Source organism: Scomber japonicus, chromosome 17, assembly GCF_027409825.1.
Source record: "Scomber japonicus isolate fScoJap1 chromosome 17, fScoJap1.pri, whole genome shotgun sequence".
In the NCBI taxonomy this organism is placed as follows: domain Eukaryota; kingdom Metazoa; phylum Chordata; class Actinopteri; order Scombriformes; family Scombridae; genus Scomber; species Scomber japonicus.
Genome location: NC_070594.1, coordinates 19814366 through 19830873, shown reverse-complemented (window position 1 = coordinate 19830873; position 16508 = coordinate 19814366). Strand labels below are relative to the sequence as shown.

Here is a 16508-nt window from a genome sequence, read left to right as displayed (position 1 = left end):
AGACAACTTACAAGCATCTTCAGAACACTGATCAGGTGCCATGGTGCTTACCAGCTGCTCTGGTGTTGTATGACACCTGCTTTTTCATCTCCCTGGAAGAAAATAATTGGCAGTGAATGTCCCAACAGGTATCAAAAGAGAAAATTATTTCTCTATTAACACAGAATAATTCTTGAAAAAAGACACAGAAACGTAACTTGCTGTGACGTCTCTTTGTAGGAGGACATTTAAAGAATGATGCTTACTCACTATATGATAACAGGGCATTCGTTATTTGGATGAATGATCAGAAAGTGGAGAATAGGTCAGGTTTCCTAAGTGGAGGGAAGGTGAGCTCCTGTAAGATAGTCGCTGATGCCCCTTTAAAAACAACGCGGTGACGTCAGATATTTTTGACAGGGGGCAGGCAGCGGGAGAAGAAAGGAGCGGATGTATCCAGGGTGAAGGATGCCCAGGATAATGTCAGCGGTTTGTTACTTCTCCCACCTATCCGTATCATGATAAACGCTTTTGGGGCGGTCGCCCGCAGGATGCCGTCGGCGGCCCGGCGGAGCGGATGCTGGATAGCGTGGTGCCAGGCGGCGCTGCTCGGCGTGTCGGCGCTGGTTATCGTGGCCGAACGGACCGCTCGTAAGTGGGTCCAGAATTCCCAGCTCTAGGGGGCTGCTATGGTCCAGTAGTGCCAGAGGTTAAACCATATCTCTTGATTTAAAAAAACAACAAAAACAAACAGAACAAAAAACAGGGCAGGCGGATGTTTGATTTCTGTTGGGTGTCTCGTTGCTTATAATGGATAAAAAACGCTGTCGCTCAGTCATGATGCTTTCGTGCTGGAGCTCTTCCAGTAGCAGCCGTGGTTCAAACGATGATGTCAAGCTGTTACTACCGAAATAACAAACCGTGTTAGCCTTTTAGCTAAATGTATAGCAATGTAACATTTGATATTGCTTGGCCCAGCTTGGTTGACCAAACCAGGGTCCCCAGAAACTCCAGGGGTCATTCAGCATGGTCACAAAACCGAAACATTATTAACTATATCAATTAACCTCCACAGAAAAAGGCTGTCCTTGATACCTAGCTAGCATTTACATTTATCTGGCACCCGACCCCAATAACAACATATATAATGCAAATGTTGAATATTATCGTGTTATTATTATGATTATTACTATTAATGCACATCTGGAGTCTGTAATGACAACAGCATGCAGCACTCTGAGGCTGGATGGTTCCCTGACTAAGCAGATCAATGGGGCAAGGACAGGACACAAGAGAGATAAGGTGAATGACAATGTGTGACTTTGTCTTCAGCAAGTGTATCTTTCCTGATAAAAATACCTACTGCTGCTGCTAGGAGCCAGTTGGCCACAGACAAATTAGCTGTTAAAATGATCAATAGAATGAGAGGCACTGTCTGGTCCTTGACAAGTCTTTGTCATCGGAAGAAAGATGTCTTATGTAACTGAAGACAAATAATTGCACGGTGTGTACAGTACAAGGCAGGAGTCGGATGCTGGTCTGTGCTTGGTGCAGATTGTATCATCACATTAGGACAGCTTTCCCATAAATTAAAGGAGGATTCACTTCAGCGAGGTGCATGTTGCTCTTTAATTTCTCAAGGACTCTGCAGCCTTCAGTAGGTCCTCGCACACAAAGCTATGTTATGAGAAATCGATAGCACTCTCTTCTATGAATCCTTTAAAACAAAGTCTTTTCACTGGACATAAAGATGCAATGTACTTATATAAGCTTTCACTTGCATGTTTGTCTGTGTTTGTGTGCATGTGTCAGTGTTCTACTGTATAGGATTTCACCTTTGGAATGAGGAGACGCAGTGGGCTGGCCTCACTCTCGGCCTCTTTCTCCCGGGCACAGCAGTTCAGCTGTTAAGTGTGAAATGGTACTATGATGATGGTGATGACAGGCGATGCTACCTCTCTGTCATACACATACTGCACTTGGGCATCTTCAAAAGGTGAGACCTTTTTCATTCTAGATTTTATCTACAAAACATACCATTACTAGACTATGTCATTACAATCAAAGATGCAAACCACTTACCAAAGTAGTTTTGTGCCCTGCACTACAAACATGTTTGGTGACATACTTCAAAGTTTGTAGTAGAAATTCTGTTCACATTCTTCCTCCATTAAAAAACCATATGAGTGTGCACTGTGTATCATTTCTATGGTGTCTGTCTATGTCTCCCTCTTCTGGCAGGTTGTGGGACTGCATGAGGTCTGTTCTGCGCATGCAGGGCTCAGTCGCTGAGCTTGGCGCTGCTGTCATGCAGCAGGCGGATGTAGCTGCCCTTTGGCTCCTAGAGGCTCTCGTACTCACGCTGCCCCAAAGCCTGCTGCAAGCATATGTCGTGGTGTCCACTGATGTGGGCATCATGTCCCCAGGTAAAATGAGCTTACCATGAATGACTGGCTCTGCAGAGGAGATAATGTTATTTTTTTAATGCTTTGATGCTTTGCATCTTTTCTACCTTTAGTGGCCTATTGCGGTGGTCTGTGTGTGCTGTCCATTTCCTGGGCCCTGGTGCTATACAGTCGAGCCTGCTGTCTGATCCGGCCAGGCCACCTGGCTATGCCTCCGGCTGCCCTGGTGTGCCAGCTGGTGTGGAGGGCAGGCATGCTGGCAGCCAGGGTGACCTGCCTCATGTACTTTGCCAGGGTCTTTAACTGGTGGGTCTGTGGAGTAGTAGGTGAGCAGCTTGTTCATGGATGCTTTTGTGTAGTTTACACGCACATCAAAATTTAATATGTTCACATTCAACCTGATAAGTGATGTAATTATCCTCAGAGTGATACAGTATGTTCTCCTAATCTAGTTTTCCAGCAGGCCGCATGCATCAGCTTGATACACTGTATACAGATCCTCTGTTGCGCTTGCACCTTCTAGTCTATTTTTACGTTGACCTCCAGGTTTTCATTGGCTCACGGCCTCCTTCTGGCTGGTATCACAGCAACCAGACATCTGCACTGGCCCCTGGTGTTGGCGCGCCTTTAATGCCATCATGGGGCTTGTCCACGTCTTCCTCTTCCTTAACATCAAAGACGGACCTTCGCGCTACCGCATGGCCAGTTTTTATGCAGTAAGAACTCAACTTGTTTCTGCTGTGTTTGATCCTGCTGCCTGTTTTCAATATGTTGTTTAGTATTCCATGTATAGCTTTGTCTCGTTGACCTACACACAGGGCAGCAGTCACACACACACACACACACACACACACACACACACACACACACACACACACACACACACACACACACACACACACACATACACACACATGCACACATACACGCGCACACATACACACACAGATAGTTTGCATTGTCATCCTCACCTCTGCGTCCTTAGCTTACAGTGACGTAAATCTGTCTGCAGATGACTGATGATGTGACCTTCTCTCCTCCTTCAGTTCATGTTTGTAGAGAACGCCACACTGCTGCTGGCCGCCTCCGACTTCCTCAGCGAAGCATCATGGGACAACATGACCCTCCCCACCACTGTGCTGTGCAGCTTCCTTCTCGGTGAGTCACTCTCTCTTTCTGCACTCTCTTTGTTTTGGAACAGAGTTGTGTCAGATGTTTTATGCTTATTTCTTATTATTAAACCAGTGTCAACTAGGCAAAAAGTTTCTGTTGTTAGTGAGTAATGCATTCCCAAAAGTGATTCAAGTGTGTTAAAACACACTCTAGGCAGGACAACACAGCTATTTGTATTACTGCAATACAAACAGATGTTACCCTTTTAATACTACTTGTCAAATAAGCAATAGGACACCGCCGGAACATAGATTGTAGCTCCTAACACGGATCTTCTTTTTTAGTAATTTTTAGTAAATAAACTGTAATCTTTAATGTCTTTAAAACTGCACTTGGCAAGTAAATACAGGTGAGCAGTAAGTATTTTATCAAATCATTTTTACAAATCAATCGTGTCCTAATTTCTCTATAACGTAGGACACTAATGGAGTAATGTTAAGATGTTAAGAAGGTTAATGCTGGTAAATTACTACATAGGTATTTTAATAGCTGATTCATCATTTTGAGGTTGTTTTTTTAAGAAATAACACCAAAATTCTCTATTTGCAGGTTCTAAAATGTGAATATTTTTAGTTTTCTTCAGTCATCTTTTAGGAAATTGAATATATTTGGGTTTTAGTCAGTTGGTCTGTTGGTCAGGACAAAACAAGATATTTGAGAATGTCACATTGGGCTTTGGGAAACATTTTCTGACATTATATATATATATATATATATATATATATATATATATATATATAGAACAAATGACTAATCAATTTATCAAGACAATAATCGTCACATTAAGTGATAAAGAAAATAATAAATAGTTGCAACCTGATATGGATTTACAACAAGGACAATTAGTTAGAACTAAAAGTTTACTGGACACTACATGACAAACATTCACAACGAGAAATCTAAAAATAACTCAAATAAGAATCAGTTGATCATTGTCAGTGAATTATTTTTTTTTAAATTGCTTGTGACAAGTGTATTAAAATGAATTATTTCCTCTCCATGTGTTTCCCAGGCGTTACCTCTATGATTCTCTACTACCGATTCCTCCACCCCAAGTCAACAGAGATCTGCCAGGGCTCAAACCACAACCACATGGGCAGCACGTGTATAGAACGGGGGGAGTCCACCTTCTCTTTTGGAGACAAAAGCCTGCCACCTCAATCCATACAAAACCATGGGAGCTTCTCCCTCTCAGGTGTGGCTGGTTCCCTGCTGGAGCACCCAGGCACCTGCAGGGGTAGGCCTAACAGCTCCTGCCCTTGCTACCATCACCACTGGCTTCTTATCCGTATGGCCCTGAAAACAGGTGACCTGGGGAAGATCAACAGAGCATATGGGGCCGGCGGAGCGGCATCCATACTTGATATGGAGGAGTACAACCAAGAGTTTAAGAGTAACGAGGGCATCACTATCACAGGAGGAGGCAGCTGTGAGGGCGTCTCCACCTCTGAGTCTCAGGGGAAAAGCCTGGCACCACTTTCAGACTGCAAAGAAGAGTTTCAGAGTGTGAGCGAACCCTCATCGAATGAACAACCTGAGGAAGAGGACGACAGTCTGGAGATGGAGAGCCCATTGGAGTCGCCCGAGTCGGATTTCAAGCGCAGCTCACCAGAGGGCAAGTCTGTATTTGGAGACAGTCCAGAGCCGTACTTCTGCCCCACAGAATCAAGTTCAACACTGTATTTCAGTGCTGATCCTCAGTCTCCCAGCAGTGCCAGTAACCCCCGTTTGGACCGGGACATTGGGGGTCTGGAACAGGGTGTGCGCCTTAGTTCTATCCCTAGTGATCCATCCCTTCACAGAGATGTCCGTGGGCTAATGGGTCGGGTCGGGCCACGTTTTACTTCCACACCTAAGCTGGACTCTGGAGGGCAGGACTCTCCCTCCAATGTCCCTCACCTCACAGGTCCCAGGAGGCAGCTCATAATGTCCCGAAGAGATGAAGACGATAATTTCTAGCTTTCTCTTGACAGAATTATAGGGAAGGAGTGACAGTAACTTATCCAAAATGAAAGGAGTACACCAGCTTTTAAAGTGTTTTAAGATGAAAAGGCTGGCAGGAATTTCACTTCTATATGTTTGTATAATTAGAACACTGTGCAGCATAGTATATATGCAAACAATTCTGGGATAACACTAAGCTAACCTGTATTTTTCTCTAACCATTAACTGTTTTCTAAGAGAAACAAGTCGCCCAAATGCTGAACACACAAGGGTGAAACCTTTGACAGTGACATCAAGAATTGAATTAACAACTTAATTGGTGGGGTATGGAGCTCAGACACACCTTCTACTCTCATGGTCAGCAAACATTTTGGCAGCAGTTACCTTAATCCTCAAGAATATTGCTGTGCAAAAATGCTGAATCTGCCAGATTGTAATTATATATTAAGTAAGCAGTCATGAGTTATATCAATAAATATCATTAGATATGTGCAGCTGCTTCATGAGCTCAGAAAACTTGTGGTCTTTATATTATGAAATGAAGCTGCTGTTATTCGTGTTAATAAATGCCAGCCGTCATGAAAATAGAGAAATTATTCCTATAAGTTAAGAGGGCAGGAGTGTCTAAATCTCTACCATTTCAATGTGAGCCAGAGCTTCTTCGGCTTCTTAAAAGCACAAATATCCTTTGTACCGTATGTATATTGCTGTGATTTTTTTTTTTTTTGTTATTCCCATTTAAAAAGACAGTCCCCTCAGAAAACAGCATACTGTATTTGTCATGTCAACTGGCATTGCTTTGAGCAGGGCTAGTGTGTCAACCTGGCAAAACTGTGTTCGATGTTTTAACTTTGTTTACATGTTGACCATGTAATTTCTGAAATGTTTTTTGACTTGACATTATGTTCATTTAAAAAAAAAAAAAAAACGTCTCAGGCACTGACTCTAAAAAGCTTTCAAATGTCAATAATGTGAAACGAACATGAAAAGATGCTTCTGAGCTACTTGTAGTGACTTTTTTATGTACTCCTGATGATGCTATTTGTAGGGGAAAGATGTGTTTTTGCTCATTGCTGTTGCTGTAAAAGGGGTGAAACCCACAACACAAAACAGTGACATGATGCTGGGTTTTCTCTCACAACTAAGTGACTGCCCTATATGGCATTTGAAACTGTGAAGTGCAAGGCCACTGGTGGCTTTAAATAAGCAATAAATAGCCTACATATTTGGGTGAATGAATTAAAGGTGTTGTAGTTATTTTAAATGGATCAATGTTTCTGTGTTATGATGCATGCCATTATTTGGTTAGATTTTTTAAAGTTGACTTTTCTGCATGTTATGGACATTTAAAATGTGCATGTGTTTATAATCGGTCAGGTTGGAATGGTCTTTGTCATGTCAGGCTGCTCTTTATTGTGTAAATGGCCTCGCGGAAAGGTATTTATGGCACTCGCCCTTTAAGACGACGCGCATGCGCACATCAGTGAGAGCGTTAACTCCTGAACTTCGTAGTCAGAAAAATTCAGATTTATAAAATAGCAGGGAAAACAGCACTGAGTTGACATGGCATTTCGCCGAAGAAACAAGAGTTACCCTTTCTTCAGCCAGGAGTTCTTAATACAAAACCACGCCGACATCGTCTTCAGTTTGGTGATTTTCATTTTGATTGGATTGATGTTTGAGGTGAGATGAACTCTGGATTCTTTTCCTCCCTCGTCTCACTCAGCTGTTTTTAAGATGGCAAGTTTAGAGATGGCAAGTTTTTTGAGATGGAAAGTTTAGAAAATTGAGATGTTACTCGGTCGAAAAAAAAGTTTGCTTCGCAGACATTTTGCAACTTAAACTGCACCTGAAGTTGTTATTCGCAGCGGATATGGTGGCTGCTTGCTGCAGTTTTGCAAGTTTTGTGAACAATGAATGATAACTGCAAGCAGTCAAAGTTAAGAGCCTGTGACAAGAAGTGAGCTAGCTGAAAACAGCAGAGTAAAAACTAGTTTTCCAAACTTTATCGCGTGTTCAGTGTGTGTTTAAGTGTTCAGCTTCTTGCTCTTAAATTTTTTATTTCAAAGGATGTTTGTGAAAACGGGATACAACAAAGACCATTGTGCTAGTATAGACAGTATGCAGTTACTCAAAAACAATAGTATGCAACTTATTTCTCCTGATGATCTCATGTTTTACCCTCTAAAAATGTCTTGTTCCAGTTTCCAGCAGAGACAGTCCGCTGCAACATTTTGATTTCAAGGTTTGGATCAGCTACTACAGAGAGCCAACATGATAGAGGAAGTAGCTCGTATTTGGGCTTCAAATTAAAAGCGTCGTCGTGGCATTAGCATTCGATATCAATGCACACCAGGCATTAGAGGTTTTATTTTGAAAACCAAAAACGGAAGCGGTATGAGTTTGTGTCGCCTTCTTGACGTTGGTTGTTAACTGCCACGTCTCAATCTTTGAGCCGCTGCCGCCGCTGGCCGCCGTGAGTTCAGCCGCTGTATAGACTGCCCTGGCTGACCTGAAGGGATTTTTTATCACTGACATACTGTGACTGAATTCATTAGGTGGCACGTTAGTTTATAATCTCTCCTAGGCGCTTACTAACACTCATTCCCAGGCCGTAACATGGGCATTTCGCTAAATTTGCCGGTGTTACATCGTATTTGGTAACCCATTAGATGTTGTGACCTAAAGTGTTAGAAGTATTTTGCTTTGGTTAACTAAACATATCAATACCACAATGTAAAATAATAATAATAATAAATATTTAAAATGTATTATTGTGATATTTATATTTGCACAGAAATAAAGGATCTGAGTACTTCCAGCACTGCAGGTCACAGAGTCTGATGGGTCACCAAATACGTTGTAACACCTGAATCCTGGCTGCGCTCACACAGCTGGACGTGTGAAACAATATGCAGGGGATTTCCTTCAGTTTTCTCATTTCGGAAAATGAGAGCAAGCAGCATATTTGCTACAGTTGGGTGAAGTCGAGATTTTCGCATTGTCAAGTCACCTGTGTCCTCGGCACTCAAGGAGTGACTGGTGACTTACATCTCTGGGATTCTCAAACTGGGGCCCCTTGAGGGGTTTCAATTAGTGATTGCTTAATCGGTTTTTTTTCCAAATCATATCAGCCTAAATGGGATTTCTTGAGATAGGCCTAATTTAGACCTTTCTATATTCTTTTTAGTCCTGATTATTTAGTCATTTAATTGATTAGTCAATCATTTTTATGATGCCAGCTTTTTTTAAATGTGAGGATTTTCTGCTTTTCTGTTATTGTAGCCTATATTTATTATCTTTTGAGTTCGGGATTTCTAATCAGACAGATGTCACCCTGGACTGTGTGATAGTTTTTTATTTTATTTTAGGTTTTCGGATATTAAAAGGAAATATTTTTTTTCTTTTTAATAGTCAACAAATTAGCCTATTCAATCATGAAAATAATTGTTAGTTGCAGTCTTTTCTTGTGAGATTAAGCCTGTAAAAATGCTCAAATTAAACAATATGAGAAGTGAACATCACCATTTAATTATAAAAAAATAAATCCAATTCATAGACATATGCAGGCTGTGACATTGGCAGCAGGTAGACGTTACTTTATTTCGAGAGGTAACAAGCAAATGGTTCTTTTTTAAATACAGTTCTTTATGGTGACGCTGGATCTAAAATTATTCATGAACCTCTGTCAAAGTCTAAGGTCAATACAAGCCGTGTCATGCCAGACAGACTTTTCAGCAGCACACCTTTAGGAATTCAGCTCCCAGTGGCAAATTGCAATGCCTGGGGCCCTAAGGGAAGGGCTGACAATGTTATAAACAATATATCCTGAAATGCTTGGATTCTTCCTTTCTTGCCATCTCCTCTGTGCATTCACAAGCACACACACACACACAAGCACACACACACACACACACACACACACACACACACACCTTTTTGTTACTCTGATGACTGGCCTCTTTAGGTAGCATCCAGACAGGTTCACTAAAATGTTTCTAATTACGATCTCATCTCATTTTTCAGGCAACCGCTAAGACCGCCATACTATTCATTCAGCCACAGTACAATGTCACCACACTATCACCAGGTATGCAGCACACATGAGAACTGATTCTGTGGTAATGAAAGTGCCCTCTGCATGCTGTAAACATTTTATTTAGCTGATTGTAATCCACAGTGTATGTTATTGCATCATTTTGTCACTATCATGAATGTGTTTCTCCACACACACACACACCTCTGATTGCAAACATGCTGTGTGTGTGTTTTTCACTCCTCCTTTGTGTGCTTAGAGGGAGAGGTGACGTTGTACCATTACGGATGGAAAGACTCCGCTACCATCCTCTTCTATTTCTTCATCGCCATCATCCTCCATGCAGTAGTGCAGGAGTATCTTCTGGATGTAAGCACCCATTCACTTTGACACAATTCCTAGGAAGAAGCATGTAATGTGGTACCAATTATGCAAGAACTTTCTAATTTGAACAAACATTCATTATTAATTAATTATCTGAAATGTTATTTTCTGTATCTCTTGGATTGTGTACTACACCCATGTGTCACCTGACCTGCTGTGCATTGACTAAAAGGTTCTCTATACTTTTAACAGTTTTATGCAGATTTTCCCTCACCCACATTTTCCTAACTTTGAAGCTTTATTTAGCCTCCTTCCCTACAAGCTAGCATGGCTTGGTTGGTAACATTGGATGCTTTAGGTCATCTAGTTTCATATGATACTGCTCAAGCTTTACATCTTGATATCATCTGAAAGACAGTAATGGTACCAAAGTGCATGCTACTTTTCCGGAAAGGTTTTTGGAAATGATGATGATGATTATTCTGACAAACTAAAGTGTTGCCTCATCTGAGCTCAAACTTAATCCTCAAGCTAATACCCAGCATTGGAGTGAAGAATCTGAAAGATACAGATAGTACTGAAGATATGAAGATGCATACTGGATACCGAAACCATGATATGAGTGGTTTCCGTTGATGACGTTGGCATCCAAATGTGTTAAATGAGGCTTTTAAACAAAGTAGTTTCAAAAACACATCTCATTAAAGACATTAGAGGTTTGCAAATCAGACTGTAGACTAGAAGTGAAAACAGCATTTGTTCGAAAGTATCAGCCTTCACGTCATTGTTTAGAAATAGGCCAGTGAGGAGAACTGAGGTTTTATTTTAACACCATCACCACGCTTTCCGAAGAGTCAAAAAGAATACTTCCTCAGATGAAGCTTTTCAGCAGCAGCCAGAAATAGTATCAACTGTCTTTTTTTTCTTTTTTCTTTTCTTGTCCTTGCTATTTATGTTAGTGTGACACTTCTTTGTGCATGACAATGACAAGAGTCAACATGTCACCATGACTGAGTCAACTGCATTCATCTGTATCATCTGTTGTGTTGTTCATGTTGCAGAAAGTGAACCGGCGTCTTCATCTCTCCAAGAGCAAGAACACCAAATTTAATGAGTCCGGCCAACTGTGTGTGTTTCACTTGGTGTCTAGTGTGTGGGGCCTTTACATCCTCATAACAGTGAGTGAAATTGTACTGTGATTCAGTGAAAGGAGAGGTAGTTTATTTCCTTCTGAGACACACACAAATAACAGTATTGAAGCCTTTCCAAGTACTCTTCTATTTTCTTCATACAGGAAGGATATCTCCTGCATCCCAGCAGCCTTTGGGAGAACTATCCCCATGTACACCTCAGGTATGACTGATGTGTATTTAACACTGTCAGTGATATATGTACATATAAAATCAATACGAGTTGTATTGGCTAAAAGTATATTGCATGACTTATAGATAGTGATGATTTTTTCTGAGTAGAAATGCATTTGATAAACAACATGTATATCTGCATGTATATTTTTATTATCTGCAGATAAAAATCTGCATTAAAAAAACAAATGACTGTATTAAAATGTACTGTGGTGGGCATATGCATAAGAAAAAAATCCCATCCAGTGGAAGGTATCCATGTGGCAGCTGTGTATCCTCATCATGCTTTCTGTCTCTGTACTTCTGCTCCAGGTTTCAGGTGAAGTTTTTCTACCTCACTCAGCTGGCCTACTGGCTCCATGCCTTGCCAGAGCTTTACTTCCAGAAAGTACGCAAGGTCAGTGAGGAGGCCGTACTGGATTGTTACTAGAGCTCTACACATGTTTTTGTGTGTGTGTGTGTGTGTGTGTGTGTGTGTGCGTGTGTGTGTATTCTTGAATATGTTTTGAGCATTGGACAGAGAATGACAACAAAATGTTCTAGGATTCTAATTTTAAAAAAGCACTACCTTTTGTGGATAACAGCTGTTTGTTTTTCAGGAGGAGATTTCTCGCCAGCTCCAGTACATCTGCCTGTATCTGCTGCACATCTCTGCAGCCTATTTGTTAAAGTAAGCATCCAGTAGGAGCATCTCTTTGAAAACCTGCAAATTCAAAGGAAGAAAGAAAGAAAACAAACAGAAATAGAACACTGAAGTTGAAGTTTGAACCTGAATTCTTACATGTAGTTAAGGACAATCTATAAATATTGAGTATAGTCTTCATGGTAATTTATATGGATGTCACAGGATTATTATTTGTTTTATCAACTAATCTGTCATCTTCTTGTTCCTGTTCAGTTTGAGTCGTGTGGGTCTGGTGCTCCTCTTCCTTCAGTATGTGTCAGAGCTGGGCTTCCACATCGCCAGACTCTTCTACTTTACTGATGAGAGCCACCAGAAAATGTAACTAACATCACTAGATTTAATGTTTCTTTTATTGAATTGATCAAGCTTGAATCAGAGACTTGTTCTCTCATGCTTCTTTTTCAGTTGATGTTTTCTTTCTTGTTAACCGTATCTTCATTGTGTGTCGTCCCTCAGGTTTGACCTGTGGGCGATCAGCTTTGTGTTTACACGGATGTCTACTCTGACCCTGATGTTCCTCGCCGTTGGGTTTGGTTTGGCTCGTTCTGAAAACCAGGGCCTGGACTTGGATATGGGCAACTTCAACACTGTACTGATAAGGTGAGGCCTTCCCTACTCATACAGTATTGAGGTGAGAAAATGAGCAACATGTGTGAGTAATGATTCATTTTGTGACACTGTTATTACTTTTTACAACTACTATAACAACTTTATAGCCAGATCACACGTAGTGCCTATAAAACAGTCACCTTTGTATTGTTTTACAATAATAAAAAGTCACCCTTTTATTGTCTGACCTTTCATGGTTTTATAACATCACAGTTAATGTAGCCAGGATTTCCTTGACACTAATTGAAATAAAATAACATTTCAATTTTAAAGTAATAGTAGTTGTGGCTAGTCTCCTACAAATCAATCAAATGCTTTTTATCTGCAGCTACAATGACCATGAGCTGAAGATATATCTGTATATATTGTGACAGGCCAATATTCTTTTATTTGAACTCTCCTCCCTCATTTTGACTTATTTACTCCATTCTTGATTTCCACCATTATTTGTGACAGTGTGTAACAGCAGCACTCTCACCCAAATAACTGTTTTTTAACACAGGTTGGACCCCAGTGAATACATTTGTAATAAAATGAGGAACTAGATTTCATAAAATATGCATATATATATTTATACAGTGATTTCATTTTGTGAGAGAATTTCAGTTCCACATAAAAAAAACCCAACAAAAACCAGAAGTGACTGTGGGAACGAAACCAGAAGCTGTCAAGTTGAACAATAAGAAATGAATGGATCTCAATGCTACTAGACACTGATGAGGTTTAAATATTTATTCTTAAGCATATGATGGATTACAAAGGCATAATTTTGATCCTGCTAAGTGTCCAAAGCATCAGAAATGAACAAGGATTAAAAGAAGAAATGACCATAGGGCGCAAATTCAGTTATAACTGAAAAAAGAAGCGGGCAGATGTGCTGCTGCAGTATGTAACACAGTGTTATGTCACCTCAAAATGCTGTAACGATTGCTATGACATATTGGGCATTACCAACATTTGTAGTGATGGTCTACTGGTTAAGATACTTACCCACAATAGAAACTAAAGCACACATATCAGCTTGCTAGGGTTTGTACAGCTGTGTTCATGACATGCAGTCGCCCCACCGCTGCAGAGTGGAGCAGCTGATCACTTGTTTATTCAGAGTTTAAGTTTATTCATATTAATTATGCTGCTTGTCCAAAATCTGGCACTGTTCTTCTTTTGTTCCAAAGCAATGTACCCGTCAAGTGTGGGGTTGATTAGACGGTTCAAGACATACATGAAGGACATACACACAGACAGACTTACTTTAGTAGATAGATAGTTGTCAAACTACAAACTGAAAACCACAGCATCCATGCTGGGTTTCAGACTAAGGTCCTCTGTTAAACCGTCAAGGCTTTGCAAGTTACAGGCTGCCTGCCCTGTGTTTTGTAATCTGCTAGCAGGATCTGGAAAGTGACTTCAGTGCAGTGGAGGACAGAGCAGCACTGCTGTCTTGTAGAGTCTTTGGTGACCTGAAGAAGTCCTCCCTCAGGGCTGATGCATATGCTGAGAGATAAAAATATTAAGATCACTTTCAGTGATATAAAATGTACTACATGGACTGACCCAAATAATACATTTCATTCAATGACTGGATTAAATTATGATGGCTGGCCTCTACAGCTTCAGGTCCTTCATTCCTACATCCAAAGCCTCCCTGGACTTTCACAACAGAAACAATATGTTGAAAAGAAAATATTAGACATTAAAAATCAGCTTAAACTAAACTAAAAACATGAGGAAACAGTTTTACCAACATGTCAGGCATTAAAGAAATGGTATGTTCCTTTTGGACACTGAACACAATTTAAAAAAAGATGTGGGATATCAGAGGAACTGAGAGTGTTTCTATAATGTTCAGACAATCATCAGACTGTGTTGAGCAATCAGCTGGCACAATTTGGAAGTTAAAAACATTAGAAACAAAGACTGCTGCTGAAGGCAGAGCTGATGAAGCTTACATGAAAGCTAGCTGTTGCTTTTCCTGTTAGGAAAGTGAGCTTAATTTCCTGACATGCTGGAATTTGTGCAGCTTGCAAAAAATGTATCCACAATGATGACAAATGATAAAATACAGAACAAAACAAAAAGTAAAAATACAAATTCTCTTAATGACAACTACTATGACCCATTAGTACTTAATACTGTACAGTGTATAGCAGCTGGAATGGGACTGGGTTGCTCATAATGCATCTTAATTTCTGCCTTAATGAACTAATAAAATCATACATTAACTTTTCACAGGATCATTTTCATGATACATAAACTTTAAATCCAATAAATAAATAATCAACCTGCAAGTTTTTCTTTAAATTAATTCAATCTGGCACATCATCAGGTCCATTTTCCAAAACACAGTCACTAATCCTCCTGTCTCTGGCCCTTTCAGGATGACTGTTCTACTGCTGGTATGTTTGACTCAATCTTGGCTACTGTGGAAGTTTATTCGCTTCCAGCTGAGGCGCTGGAGGGAGTTCAGACACGAACAGGCTGTTCGCAAGAAGGCCGCTGCAAAACAACCCCTACGGCCACTGAAGAGAGACTCACGTGAGTAAAAACAGCCACTTAAACATAATTATATCATAATCATAATACACTGATGTCATCTATTAGATAGTTACAGAAAAATGTGGCAACAACTGTGTGAGTAATTTTTTTCAAAGCCAGATTCATAGTAATCATTTTTTGGTGCCATTTCTTTCTCATCACTCTTAGCTTTCTTAATGTCTGATATGTCCTGTGTTAGTCGAGGGCCTGACCTCTCACCTCTGTTTCTCCTCACTAGTTGGGCACCATGAAAACGGAGTTCTTAAAGCTGAGAATGGAGCCTCTCCTCGGACCAAAAAGCTCAAATCCCCATAAGATATCATACTCACTGGCCTGAACAGCAGCCTTAGCCCAGACTAAGGTTTCTCATCAGCACAACGGTGAAGCTGGCGTCTACTGGCCACCAAGCTTCTGGTTGCGTATGTCCTGAGATGTTACAGAGACTCAGTCGCTACAGACTAAGGCTTGAATGCTGGAAAATGAAATCCAAGGAAATCCCTCGAGCCCAACAGACATTTACTCTTTTCATCATATCAGTATTTTTTTATACATTTACACAGCCTGCTATCACACCCCCAAGGAGCACCATTGTATACAGAGTGATTCAAATGTAAAGTGAACAGAGTATGCGGCACACATGTTGCTGTGTGTCAACATTGAATGTGTCGATGCATATCCTCATACATAAGTACTGTATTGGTTGTAGTGTTGTCTGATGTCGCAGCTGTTTTCAGCTCTTTGCCATTGAGCCGGCTTTGCTTGTTTTCTTGTCTGGTCCATTGGAGCAGAGAAATGTTACTGATGATATGGTATGATATGAGCTTACTGTATGCTGGCCGTTACACTATCCCTTCACCATGTCAGGGAAGAGATTTTTGGCCAACTAATAGAGAAGTCACCTGGGCTCCTCCCAATGATTTATGTACATGCATTTGTCACTGATCACTTAGCAGATATGCACAAGTATGTATGTTGGATATTACCGCATGCCATTCCATGTTTTTTTTCTTGTTTTTTTTTTTGTTAATTACTTTATTAAATAATGCAATTTTCTGAAAAATGGTGTGGCCTCATCTATTATGACAGAGGCTGTAGAAGTACTAAGTCTTTTTCTACTTGCTAACCAAAAAACAAAACAAAAATCAATTATTGGAAGAGTCTTTAAAATGTATATTTTTCAAAAACATGATAAAGGAATAGTTTGACATTTTGCAAAATTGTTGTGTTACTTTTATAGTATTTTTTAAAATTAAGATATTCTTGAAGTGTGACATTGCTGTGTTGTATTTGTTTATTAGACATTACTGCACACATTATAAGTAAGAGTGTGAATAATTAAAGCACACTGTCTACCCTTACTTTTTGCTTAAGTGCTACATATCATGCATTAACGGATGTCAAATTCTCTTCACAAATAACAAGCAAATGCATTAGTGAAGAGGTCCCTTGTATCA

At 40.3% G+C, this 16508-nt stretch overlaps 2 protein-coding genes across 2 annotated transcripts; both read left to right on the top strand.

Annotated features, from left to right (window-relative positions):
- The first annotated feature begins 451 nt into the window (after positions 1-451).
- On the top strand, positions 452-5758 carry xkr5a (XK related 5a). The gene is made up of 7 exons (XM_053337161.1): positions 452-630; positions 1792-1975; positions 2221-2405; positions 2498-2710; positions 2931-3100; positions 3431-3542; positions 4570-5758. The coding sequence occupies exons 1-7, from the start codon at positions 498-500 to the stop codon at positions 5514-5516; spliced, it is 1944 nt and encodes a 647-aa protein (XP_053193136.1). The 5' UTR covers positions 452-497; the 3' UTR covers positions 5517-5758.
- Positions 5759-7006: 1248 nt separating this feature from the next.
- On the top strand, positions 7007-16198 carry tram2 (translocation associated membrane protein 2). The gene is made up of 11 exons (XM_053337209.1): positions 7007-7184; positions 9528-9591; positions 9797-9906; positions 10923-11039; positions 11156-11214; positions 11538-11622; positions 11825-11895; positions 12124-12228; positions 12367-12510; positions 14897-15054; positions 15293-16198. Exons 1-11 carry the CDS (start codon positions 7065-7067, stop codon positions 15367-15369), a joined length of 1110 nt encoding a protein of 369 aa, XP_053193184.1. The 5' UTR covers positions 7007-7064; the 3' UTR covers positions 15370-16198.
- The last annotated feature ends 310 nt before the right edge of the window (positions 16199-16508 follow it).

What these genes read in the sequence shown, in the direction of transcription:
- xkr5a (XM_053337161.1), top strand. Translation starts at nt 498, where the DNA reads ATGATAAACGCTTTTGGGGCGGTCGCCCGCAGGATGCCGTCGGCGGCC. An exon ending in TGTGGGCATCATGTCCCCAG is followed by an intron (nt 2,406 to 2,497) that starts GTAAAATGAGCT and finishes TTCTACCTTTAG; the next exon opens with TGGCCTATTGCGGTGGTCTG. An exon ending in GCATGGCCAGTTTTTATGCA is followed by an intron (nt 3,101 to 3,430) that starts GTAAGAACTCAA and finishes CTCCTCCTTCAG; the next exon opens with TTCATGTTTGTAGAGAACGC.
- tram2 (XM_053337209.1), top strand. Translation starts at nt 7,065, where the DNA reads ATGGCATTTCGCCGAAGAAACAAGAGTTACCCTTTCTTCAGCCAGGAG. An exon ending in ACTTCCAGAAAGTACGCAAG is followed by an intron (nt 11,623 to 11,824) that starts GTCAGTGAGGAG and finishes TTTGTTTTTCAG; the next exon opens with GAGGAGATTTCTCGCCAGCT. An exon ending in GATGAGAGCCACCAGAAAAT is followed by an intron (nt 12,229 to 12,366) that starts GTAACTAACATC and finishes GTCGTCCCTCAG; the next exon opens with GTTTGACCTGTGGGCGATCA.